Source organism: Microcaecilia unicolor, chromosome 5 (assembly GCF_901765095.1).
Source record: "Microcaecilia unicolor chromosome 5, aMicUni1.1, whole genome shotgun sequence".
Lineage (NCBI taxonomy): Eukaryota > Metazoa > Chordata > Amphibia > Gymnophiona > Siphonopidae > Microcaecilia > Microcaecilia unicolor.
The window spans coordinates 2,743,507-2,759,135 of NC_044035.1; the positions used below are offsets into that span (position 1 = coordinate 2,743,507).

At 41.4% G+C, this 15,629-nt stretch overlaps 1 protein-coding gene across 1 annotated transcript in view; it reads left to right on the forward strand.

Annotated features, from left to right (window-relative positions):
* LOC115471031 (deleted in malignant brain tumors 1 protein-like) overlaps window positions 1–15,629 on the forward strand; it is a 141,275-nt gene that overhangs the window by 93,929 nt on the left and 31,717 nt on the right. Inside the window, exons 18-21 of the mRNA XM_030204700.1 lie at window positions 4,779–4,826; window positions 6,283–6,586; window positions 8,418–8,447; window positions 14,553–14,870. Of these exons, the coding sequence (XP_030060560.1) occupies window positions 4,779–4,826; window positions 6,283–6,586; window positions 8,418–8,447; window positions 14,553–14,870 (700 nt within the window). The remainder of the gene's footprint in view (window positions 1–4,778; window positions 4,827–6,282; window positions 6,587–8,417; window positions 8,448–14,552; window positions 14,871–15,629) is intronic.

Sequence of the window (15,629 nt, forward strand, 5' to 3'; positions counted from 1 at the left end):
GTAGACTGCCGCAAATACAGGGAGCCTTCCAGTGCAGGAGGAAGCTGCATGGTCGGTTCCTCTTCTCTTCCTTTTTCCTGGAGGGGATCTTGCCAGGTACTTGTGAACTGGACTGGCCACTATTGGAAACAGGATACTGGGCTTGAAGGACTTTCATTCTGTCCCAGTATGGCAACGCTTGCTGTACACCTCTTCTACTACGAGGGAGTCAGAGCTTTCATGGAAATCCATATTCCCCTACATAAATACATTGGGGTAGGCCAGCATGGAGGGGGGGGGGGGGCATCTTCTTTGTCCACCACACCACTGTTCCATTGCACTTTCAGACTTTTCTTGCGAGCATTGGCTTCTCCCTTTGAGAATCGATCTCCTAGTGGAGATTAACCACAGTTCTAGTGGTGTAGTTAACTTTCAGACAAAAATACACAGTAAAAGGGTTTAGAGAAACCATGTTGACCTTTTTACATACTGAACTTTGTTGGTTGTAAATGTGTTGGAGCTGGGCATGTGATGGTTAGCAGTATGTGGAGATATGGGGGTGTTCTGTATGGGTACTTTGGAAATTTAAGGGGTAGCTTTGAAAGCACCTTTTGGTTGCACCATCCCTCATCAGGTTTGGCTTATTTTCTATGTCTCTATCTGCCTGTGTTGCTCTGGGTCAAACTGCTAGAAGAGTGGAGAGCGAAGGAGCTTTTGGAAGTATTGTACAACTTCTAATTGATTCCAAGGGGAAGAAATAGGAACCTTTTTAAAGATCGGGTTCTTTGGAAATAGTGAGCTGATGTTTCCTGGTTTTAGAATTATCTGAGAGATTTGTTTTCTTGCTGAACTCCAAATGTGGTGAATTTCCATCCTTATAAAGGAGACCTATTGTTCCTATGCACAGGCTGACGGGAGGGCAGACAAACATTGATTTATAATCAATGAATCAATAAACCACTTAGCAACCTACAGCAAAACACATTTTAATAGAAATAAATATACTGTACAACATTCTTTAGAAACATTCTTTAGAAAACATCAGAACAATTACAATGTGTTTCTAAAGTGCAGAACCCTTACAAATAACAATAATCCCACCCCCTTACTAGCCCATCCCCTCTCCCCCACACCCCCTGCTCCAAATGTCAATTTCAAAAACAGAGGAGAGCAAGTCCTCATCACTAGTTCAGTAACTGTCTGCAAGCCCATGGTGTAAGCGAATTCCAGAAGGGCTCCCAACAAGCTTGAAAACGATGACCAGAAACCGAGTCCATGGAGGAGAACGAACTTGTTCCAGAGCCGCTAGATGCAGCATAGCTGATCTCCGCTGAAGCCACTGTAGGGGGATCAACCCCAAGCCAAGTTTGCAATATGCACTTCTTCCCCAGTAGAATAGATCGTTTTATGAAGCCCAGGAAACCTCTGGGAGTTGGGCAAACAACAGAGGTCCTATCAAATAACAAATCTGGTCTAGGTTTACCCTGACATTTCCAAAGACAGCTGACATGTGAAACTATATCGTTCCAAAACGACAATATCTTAGGACATCTCCAGAACAGGGAGAGAGAGCAGAGATGCCCCGGACAGACAGCAGTGCTCTGGACAGAGAAAGGGGGGGGGGAGCAGTAGACCCCAAGCTGAGCTCTGTGCTCTGCTGCACAGAGAAAGACATAGAGAGCCCTAGTGAGCTCTGCTTTATACCTAATAAGAACTGAGAGGGATCAGGAGCAGAGAGAGATCAAAAACTTCTCTCTTTCCCAGTTATTTCCTTTACAGAACTCCAGATACTTTCTGAAGTCAGGAAAGGTGACAACTTTCACAGGTTGTCCTGTTTGAAATTCCTAGTGATGGAGCCTCTATGTCTGGCTTTGGTTGCTCTGAAGCCCTGCTCCCAGATTGAACAAAAGGTATGTTAATCAGGAGTAATTGAGAAACCTAAGGGCTATCAGGCCTCTCTGAGCACCATTTGGTCCATTTCATCCTCAATGGTTCCTGCAGGAGAGGGGGGGGGAGAGTTTATCAGAGGTCAGAAGGTGGTTTAATATTGTCAAACTGATTTCATATTAATATAAGTATTTCCAGCAATTATTTTGACCTCCTGCAATCCTGACAACAAGTACCTGGCAAGATCCCAAAATAGTACAATACATTTTATGCTGCTTATCCCAGAAATAGTGGATTTTCCCCAAGTCCAATTTAATAATGGTCTATGAGGTTTTCCTTTAGGAAGCCGTCCAAACCTTCTTTTTTAAACTCTGCTAAGCTAACCGCCTTTATCGCATTCTCTGGCGATGAATTCCAGATTTGAATTACACGTTGAGTGAAGAAATATTTTCTCCAATTCGTTTTAAATTTACTACATTGTAGCTTCATCGCATGCCCCCTAGTCCTAGTATTTTTGGAAAGCGTAAACAGACACTTCACGTCTACCAGTTCCACGCCACTCATTATTTTATAGACCTCTATCATATCTCCCCTCAGCTGTCTTTTCTCCAAGCTGAAGAGCCCCAGCCACTTTAGTTTTTCCTCATAGGGAAGTCATCCCATCCCCTTTATTATTTTCGTTGCCCTTCTCTGTACCTTTTCTAATTCCACTATATCTTTTTTGAGATGCTGCAACCAGAATTGAACACAATATTCAAGGTGCAGTTGCACCATGGAGCGATACAAAGGCATTATAACGTCCTCATTTTTGTTTTCCATTCCTTTCCTAATAATACCTAACATTCTATTTGCTTTCTTAGCTGCCGCAGAACACTGAGCAGACGGTTTCAACGTATCATCAACGATGATACCTAGATCCCTTTCTTGGTCAGTGACTCCTAATGTGGAACCTTGCATGACGTAGCTATAATTCAGGTTCCTCTTTCCCACATGCATCACTTTGCATTTCCTCACATTAAATGTCATCTGCTATTTAGACGCCCAGTCTCCCAGTCTCGTAAGGTCCTCTTGTAATTTTTCACAATCCTCCCGCGATTTAACAACTTTGAATAACTGTGTGTCATCAGCAAATTGAATTACCTCACTAGTTACTCCCATCTCTAGGTCATTTATAAATATGTTAAAAAGCAGCGGTCCCAGCACAGACCCCTAGGGAACTCCACTTTCTACCCTTCTTCATTGAGAATACTGACCATTTAACCCTACTCTCTGTTTTCTATCTTTTAACCAGTTTTTAATCCACAATAGAACACTACCTCCTATCCCATGACTCTCCAATTTCCTCTGGAGTCTTTCATGAGGTACTTTGTCAAACGCTTTCTGAAAATCCAGATGCACAATATGAACTGGCTCACCTTTATCCACATGTTAGTTCACCCCGTCAAAGAAATGTAATAGATTGCTGCAGGGCTTTTTTTGAGGGGGTACTTTGGGGGTACTGAGTATCGGCACCTTTTCCATTGTCTGCTAAAATTGACCCATGGTCCCCAAGTTTTAATGAAAAAACTCAGGATCTACACACAAATTCTGCCTTGTTTTAGATTCTGTGACTGGTTGCAGGGGGCCTGGCTATTGTAGGGTGGATTCTTCAGTGATCACCCCACCCCTGAAGGGTGCCCTGGCATTTGAGGACCGGCACCTTTTTTGCTAGTAAAAATGCACTGGATTGCTGGGGCAAGATTTCTCTTCACTAAATTCATGTTGGTTATTTCACTTACCATGCATTAACAGCAAATAACATGCAACACATGCAAAGCCTGTGGAGTAAATACAGGAGCTGTGTCCGCCTCTATCCTGCTTTTCACCACACAGCACAGACAGTTAACATATGGGCACCACATTAAATGCATGGGTTGTGAGGTAATCTGTAAGACCCTTAGATCTTGAAGGAGCAAAAGGGGTACTCAGGGAGGACAAGGCCATAGCGGAGAGACTGAATGAGTTTTTTTATTTCGATCTTTACGGAAGAAGATGTAACAGATCTACCTGTACCAGAAATGGTTTTCAAGGGTGATGATGTGGAGGAATTGAAAGAAATCTCGATGAACATGGAAGACAAAGTGAAGCAAATCAACAAATAAGAGAGTAATAAATCACCTGGAGTGGAAGGCATGCACCCTAGGGTACTGAAAGAAATCAAACATGAAATTGTTGATCTGCTGATACTGATCTGTAAACTGTCGTTAAAATCAGCCCTAGTACATGAAGATTGGATGGTTGCCAATGTAATGTCAATTTAAAAAAAAGGGTTCTAGGGGTGATCCGAGCAATTACTGACCAATAAGCCTGACTTCAGTACCAGGCAAAATAGTGGAAACTATTATTTTATTTATTTATTTATTTATTTATTTATTTATTGCATTTGTATCCCACATTATCCCACCTCTTTGCAGGCTCAATGTGGCTTACAATACATCAAGGGTACTGGAAATAGAAGTGAATATACATTAGGTTTACAGAGGGTTTGTGTTACATGGTGGTGAATTACAAGATGGTGTTAAAGCAAAAGACATTACAAGACAGTACTAGAAGTTCAAAAGATTATACAGTTACACATGTTGATCTTTGTGATATATTTTGTCGAAGAGATAGGTTTTTAATAGTTTGCGGAAATTTGTCAGTTCATAGACCGTTTTCAAGTTACGTGGCAGCGCATTCCAGAGCTGCGTGCTCGTATAGGAAAAGGTAGATGCATGCATTGATTTGTATTTCAAACCCTTACACTTGGGAGGATGAAGATTGAGGGGTGTGCGGGAAGATTTTTTGCGTTCCTGGGTGGTAGTTCTATTAGATCTGACATGTAGGCTGGGGCGTTACCATGGATGATTTTATGGACTAAAGTGCAAAGTTTGAACGTGATGCGTTCTTTTAGTGGGAGCCAGTGTAGTTTTTCTCATAGGGGTTTCGCGCTTTCGTATTTTGGTGTATAAAGAATAGAATTACAGAACACAGATAAACATGGCTTAATTGGACAGAGTCACTGAGTCAGCATGGGTTCAGCCAAGGGAAGTCTTGCCTCACCAATTTGCTTCATTTCTTTGAAGGCGTGAATAAATGTGGATAAAGGTGAGCCAGTTGATGTGGTGTATCTAGATTTTCAGAAAGCTTTTGACGAAATTCCTCATGACAGACTCCTGAGAAAATTAAAAAGTCATGGGATAGGAGGCAAGGTTCTGTCGTGGATTAGGAATTGGACATGAAACAGAGGGTAGGGTTAAATGGCCATTTCTCTCAATGGAGGAGGGTGAACAGTGGAGTGCCACAGGGATTTGTACTGGGACCGGTGTTATTTAACATGTTTCTAAATGATCTGGAAATTTTCAGATCAGACAAAACTATTCGAATTTGTCAAAATGCATGTGAATTGTGAAAAATTCAGGAAGACTTTAATAGAGGAGTGTGGTAGCCATGTTAGTCCACTCTTAAGGTTATCAATAGAAATCAAACAAAATAAAACATGGAAAAGAAAATAAGATGATACCTTTTTTATTGGACATAACTTAATACATTTCTTGATTAGCTTTCGAAGGTTGCCCTTCTTCCTCAGATCGGAAATAAGCAAATGTGCTAGCTGACAGTGTATATAAGTGAAAACATTCAAGCATTACTATGACAGTCTGACAGAGTGGGAGGAGGGGGGTGGGTAGGAAGTATGCATGGGGACATCAAAGCATATCATTGATATTCTAACAGGATGGGTGTGGATAGGTGAAGGGGAGGGTGATCAACAGAGACATACAGCTTTATGGTTTATAATGGGCTAGGAACCCCAGATCCTTGTTAAGTCCTTTCTGTTGGGTGTTAAAATATTCAATCATTCTGACTTCAAAGGTCTTACGTTCTTGTATGGTTTTAAAGTTACCTTTGAGGATTCTCACTGTGAATCACCTTTAGGACTTTAGGAAACTGGAAGACTGGGCATCTAAATGGCAGATGAAATTTATTGTGGACAAATGCAAAGTGATGCAGTTTTGCAGCTTGAGTCACAAATATGGCATGAGTCTGAGTGAGTTTTTGTAAGAGTAAGTTTTAATCATGTCCATTTTTGGCAAAAATAAAAAAAGGTATTTTTTTACAGGTGCGCTGAAAAATGATTCTGCGTGCGCCCAAGACACGCGTCTATATTACCGCAGGCCATTTTTCAACACGCCTTTGTAAAAGGGCCCCTAAAAATCTTGGGTATCATGTTTGATCAGAATTTAGCAATGGATTGCCAAATGAATTGCTCGTTAAGGTAGTTTCAACCCATATTGACATCATTTCTCATCCGAGCCATCCTCTGGCTTCCATGACATTTTCAGAGCAACCCTGGGATGATATGAATTTATACCCTCTCCTGTTTCTTTAGGATCTCAGTCAACTGTCCGGCTAGCTGATGGCTTGAAGAAGTTTGAGGGTCGTGTTGAAGTCTTCTTTGATGGAGCCTGGAGATCAATTTGTGACCATGGCTGGGATCTGAAGGACGCTACCGTAGTTTGCAAACAGCTTGGCTTCCACTCGGCTGTTTCTTCCTCTGCTGATTTTGATGAGGGTGACAGGAGTATCGTTCTGGATGATGTGCACTGTGCTGGGAATGAATCCTCTCTCTGGGACTGTCCTCACAATATCTCGTTCTTACGTCTTTGTGACTACGGGAGAGAAGCTGGTGCCACCTGTTCAGGTGTGTCTTTTTACTACAGGAAATTCAGAGCTTCTACACTTTCCCCTGGATTCTATATAAAGCGTGGCGAGTAGCGCACATTGAACTGTGCACGTGGTCAATTTATGTGCACTACTTAATTGCGTAATGAGCCAATAACAACCAGTTGTCATCACTAATTGTCAGTAATTGGAATTTGAGCGTGCTTCTTTTTAGGCGTATTCTAAAAAGAGGCGCGTGTAAATTCTAACGCACATGGATGAAAAGGAGATGTGGCCATGGGAAGAGTGTGGGCGTGTCAGGGCCATTACTTAAATTTACGTGCGTTGTTATAGGATTCGGGGGAATGTGCCTACATTTAGGTACGGGTATTTACACCAGGCCGCACCTAAATGTAAGACTTTAGGCGCGTTATATCGAACAGTGCGAGGGACTTTAATCGGATGCGTCTAGGTTTTAGACACTGTTTACCGAATCTGGCCCTTTGTGCTTGCCATTGATCCATTTTAAGGATTATTCGTATTTGCAATAGAAGATTTTATTGAGAAAATAGTTCATTTTTCTCTAATGCAGAATTACAGCTCTTGAACTCAGCCCTGCTTTGGAAAAAGAGTCCCTGAGCACTTTCCCCATAGCCATGGTCAGAGCATGTTTTTGCATGTATTTCTGTGCACCACATACCTGCATATCTGGGAGATTTAGGGATGGACAGTGCGGTTATTTGCATATTAATTTATTCCAAAAGTATGTGCATCAGTGTGTACAGGTAAAGTACCCCCCCTTCAAAAAAAAGCGGTGCAGATCTGTTTATGACTCTCTGAGTCAGTTTCACAATTTAACTCCCTGAGCCCATTCGCCAAGCCCCCTCCCTGCCCATCTTCAAATCCTTGCTCAAAGCCCACCTCTTCAATGTCGCCTTTGGCACCTAACCATTATACCTCTATTCAGGAAATCTAGTCTGCCCTAATTTGATTGACTACACTTTTTGTCCTTTAGATTGTAAGCTCCTTTGAGCAGGGACTGTCCTTCTTTGTTAAACTGTACAGCGCTGCATAACCCAGGCAGCGCTTGAGAAATGTTAAGTAGTAGTAGTAGTAGTTAACACAGACACACTTTGTTTGAAAGTTGCCCCTTACATGGGAAAATCCCTCTATTGCAATGGTCTTTGTTCTGTAATATAAACTTGACCCTTTGAATAAGAAGAGAGAAAACCAGCAGTCGTACTGTAAGAGCCAGTGAACTTTACATTGCTGTGTTTTCTCGTGTGTAATATAACTTACCTCATCTATAAATGTGGGTAATAAATTCCGAGCAAGAAATAAAAACATTAAAAGGGGCAGAGAATGATGAGGGGTGGGCCAGGCATTTTCCATAGTCATGAAGTGTTTGTTCAGTGTCGTTTGCAGAAATCCCACTCTATGTAAGCTTCTCCGGGGTAATTCCAGAACCGGCGCTTCAAGGCGCACTATTCTAGAACAGAACTTTTACGCCCCTAGGGTTAACTGGTATCAGCCGTAGACCTGGCATAACTATGGTGCCTGTCTATGGCAGGGATTCAGGTAAGAGGGAGCCTGTCCATGTCCTCCTCATGGTAATAATGCAAGCATTTGCACAATAGCGCCAAGGTGCCCTGCTGGCATTTTCACAGCTATATACACACATGTGGACGTCACTGCTGGTATTTGAAACACTGACAGCTTAAGGAGGTCCCCTTTTGAGCCTAGAGGTCATTTCAAGAAAAAGGCGCAGCTGTTTCCAATGCAGACTTTCGGCAGTAACATTACTTTCTTACTCATGCTTTAGGGATTTCCTTTGTGTTCAGATAATGAGATTCATTTTTGTTTCCTAACAGTTTCTGAATATTCTGTACCTGATCGAGCAGGTAAGTAGATGTCTATTATTATTACAGCTATGAGCTTTGATTCAAGGCCTGAGACTTTGGTTCAGGATCTAAAATGAGAAAAAATCTTACAGGCCCGTGACTTTAACCTGAACTTCAAGTGTGACTGCAGAACTCATGATCTGTTGTGACATTCACGCAGCAGAAAGAGGAACAGGCGTAGGCGGAAAAACAGAGTAACATCGTTTAGCAACATGGTGGTCACAGATGTTTTGGTGAAAAACAGAACAAGATAACTCCTCAGGAAGATGATGTGGTCTTCCAGTAAAAGCTAGTCTATTATTAAGCTTTTCCAGTAAATACTAATCAACTCATTACCATAGCCAATCAGTGTTAACTATTACATTAGCATATATCCAATAAATGGGATTATTGTCAGAATGACCTATTATGTTAATGAGCGATTGTACTTCCTATTTCTTTGGAGTGAGACAGTCACAGCCAGCACCTTTGTGCAAGCAGGGTTGCTCTCCCATGAGAAACCAATCAATTGGGAAGTAATCCTATTGTATCTGAATTGGCAAGTAATCCTATTGCTTTCTCATAAGTATCCTTGAGTCTTTTATATCTGTAAATTGGCTTTAGCTGGTAATTTGAGGTGAGGGTGGAAAAAAAACATTATAAACTGAGACACAGAGAACACCTATGAGTAGCTGTGGTACTGTATTTCCATAAGCAATTGATTGTACATGTGGCTTGTATATTCTTTGGAGTCTCAGATATAAAAGTAATTTTGTGTAGCAATGTTCTGTATTCCCAGTGAGCTATCACTGATCTACTAATTGTACAAATACGTGATAAGAAATAAGGTATTTAATAAAGAGCAAACTGCTGCAGCCTTGGGTGATTTATTTCTTCCTAGGTATTGGTGGGTGGACCACTAACTATATTGGGAGGGATAAATACACACTAAAAAAAATTCATAGGAATTTCACATTTCCAGCTTCCTGATATTCTTGTGTCAAGGGCTTGCTGCTGCCCAACTCCTAGTGCTTGGGACAGATCAGATTTTATCCCAGATCTTGTGCCTTGAATTCAGTGTAAATCTGGTGGCTGTGCATCGAAGGAAAGCAGGGACACTGAAAAATTTATAGCCCAAGATTTACCCCATAACCCCCTGATGCAGTTCATACTAACATAGTAGATGATGGCAGATAAAGACCTAAATGGTCCATCCAGTCTGCCATGGCTAAAGCTCAGAAGTATTCTTCATATCCATCGATTTATCAGCGTAGGATATTTTCTGGGACAAAAGTCACAGTTGCCAATGGTCACTATGCTTACTGTCAGTAAGAAATTTCTAAATAATATTGTGTCTTTAAAACCCCATAAAAACATTTGTCATGCTAGCAAAAGTCTTGAGCAAATGATGTCTGTGTCTGGTGAGGAGTGGCTGGGCTGTTTCTATGTCTCCAGTAATGTGGCTTTTGGTCCAATGAGAGTGATGACTCAGAAATCCTGACGGGATAGTTCTTTCTCTTTTCAGGGTGTAAGAATATGGAATATTTTACCAGTTGAGATTTGTTTAATTATGCCTTATTACTTGTTTAGAAAAGTTCTTAAAACTCACTTATTTTTGCTTTATAAGTATTGCTATACTGGGACAGACCAAAGGTCCATCAAGTCCAACATCCTGTTTCCAACAGTGGCCAATCCAGGTCACAAGAACCTGGCAAGATCCCAAAACAGTACAATACATTTTATGCTGCTTATCCTAGAAATAAGCAGTGGAGTTTCCCTAAGTCCATTTTAATAATGGCTTATAGATGCTTCTTTTAGGAAGCTAGCCAAATCTTTTTAAAACTCTGCTAAGCTAACAAGACATTAAAGAAATCTTCAACGAAATCAACCAAAGCTTACACATCATGAACACCTGGGCAGATGCATTTCGATTGAAACTGAATGCAGAAAATCTCAATGCCTAATACTCACCTCCCAATACAACACGAATGAATTCACCGCTATAAACACACCAAAACTAAATCTTCCTATTTCAGATACTCTAAAAATCCTTGGAGTTACTGTTGACCGCCACCTAACACTCGAAACTCACGCAAACAACACAACCAAAAAGATGTTCTACAGCATGTGGAAACTGAAAAGAATAAGACCATTCTTCCCAAGATCCGTCTTCCGCAGCCTAGTGAAATCACTCGTACTCAGCCATCTGGATTACTGCAACTCACTGTACGCAGGTTGTAAAGAGCAAATACTGAGGAAACTTCAAACAGCCCAGAACACAGCTGCCAGACTCATCTTCGGGAAACCAAAATACGAAAGTGCGAAACCCTTATGAACGATGCTACACTGGCTCCCACTCAAGGAACGAATCACTTTTAAAGTATGCACACTAGTTCATAAAATTATTCACGGTGAAGCCCCAGCCTACATGTCTGACCTAATAGACTTACCACCCAGAAATGCTAAAAGATCATCCCGAACTTTCCTTAACCTCCACTTCCCAAATTGCAAAGGCATAAAATACAAAGTGCTACACGCATCAACCTTCTCTTATATGAGCACGCAATTCTGGAATAAACTACCACGCAACCTGAAGACGACTTACGAGCTGACCGACTTCCGCAAATCGTTGAAGACTTATCTCTTCGAAGAAATCTATCGAAAGGATTAAAACACATGAAACCCACGCATACTGTCAATACTGCATCAATACATACTCATTTATACTCTTATTCCCCGAAATCCTAACACACTCAAACCTTAATCTACAGGTAAAAATGTAACAACCAAACGTTCTCTAGCTATTGTTCTGTAATCCTATCAGTATCCATTGTTCTTCCACTATTCCATTGTTCTGTTCCATTGTTCTATTCCCCTTGCGATACGTAGACTTTGTTTTCACTTTACTCCTCACAATGTAACCATAATCGAGTTGTAACAAATTGTACTTCCATCAATACAATGTATTGTAAGCCACACTGAACCCGCAAATAGGTGGGAAAATGTGGGATACAAATGCAATAAATAAATAACTGCTTTTACCACATTCTCTGGCAAAGAATTCCAGAGTTTAATTACACGTTGAGTGAAGAAATATTTTCTCTGATTTGTTTTAAATTTTCTTTATTTGTTTTAATGAATTTGAATTATATTTGTTTTCTTAATTTCCTGGAACTCTTTTTAGCTAACAGTGTGTTATCTTTTGTAATCTGCTTTGAATTGCTGAGGTAAAAGCGGAATATAAGCCACAGAACAGAATAGAATCATTATTCGTCCTGTAACTGAGAACATGTAAGGATTTCCTGAAAAGGTGTAAAATGTAGGGATTTTTGTTTGGGAAAGAAGTACGTAAATGTACATTCCAGCTCAAAGCTGCAGGTAAACTTCATTTCATTTCCTTGGGTGAATCTTTTCATAAAGGCAGTTAATAAACCTCAATAATTAAATAAATAACATTTATTAATACGTATATTCCACCATTATCATTAGCTGACAAAGTCATTCCTGGCAGTTTGCAGCTCCCCTTTCCATCAGCGGCCTTCATTTTTCTTGTAGGCCTTAAATAACATTCAATAGTGAGATCTTAGTGTGTGACATGGAGTATGAGTTACCTAATATTATACCAGGCTTATATCCCACAAACACCAGAGTCTGTTTCACTGCAGGTTACAGTAAGAGAGAAAGCACACCACCCGAACCCTCGTCCACTCTCTCATTACCTCTCGCCTTGACTACTGCAACCTACTCCTCACTGGCCTCCCACTTAGCCATCTATCCCCCCTTCAGTCCGTTCAGAACTCGGCTGCACGTCTTATCTTCCGCCTAAACCGATATACTCGTATCACCCCTCTCCTCAAGTCACTTCACTGGCTTCCGATCAGGTACCGCATACAGTTCAAGCTTCTCCTACTAACCTACAAATGCACTCAATCAGCAGCCCCTCATTACCTCTCTACCCTCATCTCCCCTTACGCTCCTACCCGTAACCTCCGCTCACAGGGCAAATCCCTCCTCTCTGTCCCCTTCTCCACCGTCGCCAACTCCAGGCTCCGCCTTTTCTGCCTTGCCTCTCCCTATGCTTGGAACAAACTTCCTGAGCCCTTATGCCAAGCCCCCTCCCTGCCCATCTTCAAATCCCTACTCAAAACCCACCTCTTCAATGTCGCCTTCGGCACCTAACCATTATACCTCTATTCAGGAAATCTAGACTGCCCCAATTTGTCCATTAGATTGTAAGCTCCTAGGAGCAGGGACTGTCCTTCTTTGTTAAACTGTACAGCGCTGCATAACCCTAGTAGCGCTTTAGAAGTGTTAAGTAGTAGTAGTAGTATTACATATAGCAGTGATTTAACCAGAGCTGAGATTGTGATGTCATAATGCCTCATTCCACCAATGCCTAAGAGCCAACCTCATCAGTGATGTCACAATGGCTCGACTGTCCTATACTTGGCTCATAGCAGTGATTTAACCAGAGCTGACATTGTGATGTCATAATGCCTCAGTCCACCAATGCCTAAGAGCCAACCTCATCAGTGATGTCACAATGGCTTGATTGTCCTATATTTGTCTCACTCTTATCTATTAGATTGTAAGCTCCTAGGAGCAGGGACTGTCCTTCTTTGTTAAACTGTACAGCGCTGCGTAACCCTAGTAGCGCTTTAGAAGTGTTAAGTAGTAGCAAATTAGTCAATCATTAGTTCACAGCTAACACGGTTCAAAAAAAAGAAGAAGAGGGAAAAAAAACTGAATTCATTAAATCCTAAACAGGTCTGTTTTGAGCAATTTTTTAAAAACTAATAATGACTGGTTTCCCTGATTGCTGGTGGTAGAGAATTCCAGAAAAAAGCTGCTTGCTATGAAAAAGAGGACAACAGAAATTTGGCCAATCTAACTCCCTTCATAGGAGGATAGTTTAATAAAACTTGATTTCGCAAGAGATGAGAATTATGACCTAGCAATGAATTAACCATGTTTGTCATATAGGGAGGGGCACCATCTGTTAACTGGCTTTGCATAAACCAGATATACAATGCCGAAGCCTGGTCATGGCTCAGCACTGAAAAAAATCCTGGAATAACACTGACAGCAAAATGCTCACCACAGCTGGCTGAATATTCACCCGTTCACGTGTAGGTGTGGCTCTGCCCATGTTCCACCCAGTCTCTCTTCCTACACATGGCCACAGTGAAAGTACACACCATGACACTAACATGTGTTGGTATTTTATAAGAAGTCATTTGCACAAGTAAATGGCCATATAGGGAAAGGGAAATGGAACTTGATATACTGCCTTTCTGAGGTTTTTGCAACTACATTCAAAGTGGTTTACACATATTCAGGTACTTATTTTGTACCAGGGGCAATGGAGGGTTAAGTGACTTGTCTAGAGTCACAAGGAGCTGCAGTGGGAATCAAACTCAGTTCCCCAGGATCAAAGTCCACTGCACTAACCACTAGGCTACTCCTCCACTTATATATAGGTATATAAATGACTAAAACACTGGCATTTACCCACATTCTTATTGACTAAAACAATGGCTCCTTTTCAATGACTTCTTTTATGTGTATGGTAGGCATTTCGTGCATAACTCTTTGTTTCAAGCTTGTACACAAGAGCCTTAAGCCTTTTGCTTCTACAGATTCTTCTGGTGGTTTCACATGAGGGAGTCTGAGGCTGCACAAACTTTATTAACACAGAGTATCATCACGTAGTTATTATCTGCCGATAAGTACCATTTGTCTCACCCGGTCTGCTCATTTGTTCACGCATTTCAGAATTCTAGTCTTTCACCCTAACTTGCTTTATCGCTGTCTATGAAGCAGAACAGGGTAGGCAATGTAGGCTGTGGCCCAACTAACATTTCACCCCATGGTATATCAACAACTAGGGTGCTGGAGGAGGAGATTCATTTGTTTTGGCCAATCCACAACCCAAAATTCCAAAATGTGTTCTGTTACCACTGTGTCAAGTGTTCACCTTAAGTGCAGAGTTGTCCAACATGCAATAAAATCTTGTGGGTTCTTGTTAATTCCTAGAAATTTATTCCACTCCATCTCCCTGGGGTGGCATACAGGGTCTACCCAATGGCTGCTAACCTAACACTGAAAGTCTTTCCTTATCTTTAGAATCTAATCTTCAGCTTCGGCTTGTCAATGGACAGAATAGATGTGAAGGTCGTGTGGAAATTTTCTTTGAAGACACCTGGGGAACAGTGTGTGATGACTTCTGGGATATTAATGAGGCAGCTGTTGTGTGCAAGCAGCTGAGCTGTGGAACAGCTGTGTCTTCTCCAACAGATGCTTTCTTTGGCCAAGGAGAAGCAGACATTCTCCTGGATGACCTTTCCTGTGTAGGGAAGGAGACTTTCTTGTGGGACTGCAAGAACAGCGGGTGGATGAAGAGTGACTGTGATCATTCAGAAGATGCTGGAGTTGAATGTTCAGGTATACAGAGATCCATTAATAGTGCTGCAGTATCTGTAACACTATTAAAGCTTTTCCTTAAGGGCTATCTCTTCTTTAGATAGGAAAATACTTTATTTATTATTTATTTATGTCTTTACAAAATGTATAGCCCGCTATATCTTCCATAAACGCATATAATGATCAATTAAAATCATATTTGCTTATATTTAAAACCATCAAAAGACGCAACAAAAACATAAAATAACTATAATAATCTACATCGAACACATCAACAAATTGATAGACAGGCTTATTTTCGAAAGAGAAGGACGCCCATCTTTCAACACAAATCGGAAGATGGGCGTCCTTCTCACACAGTCGTCCAAATTGGTATAATCAAAAGCCATTTTTGGATGTCCCCAACTGCTTTCCATTGCAGGGACGGCCAAAGTTCACGGGGGTGTGTCAGAGGCGTAGCAAAGGCAGGACTTGGACGTGCCTAACACACGGACATCCTCGACCCATAATGGGAAAAAAAGGGTGTCCCTGTCGAGCACTTGGACGACTTTACCTGGTTGTGTTTTTCTTACGACCAAGGCACAAAAAGGTGCCCAAACTGACCAGAGGACCACCAGAGAGAATCGGGGATGATCTCCCCTTACTCCCCCAGTGGTCACTAACCCTCTCCCACCCTCAAAAAAAATCTTTCAAAATATTTTTTGCCAGCCTTTATGCCAGCCTCAGATGTCATATTCAGGTCCATCACATCAGTATGCAGGTCCCTGGAGCAGTTTTAGT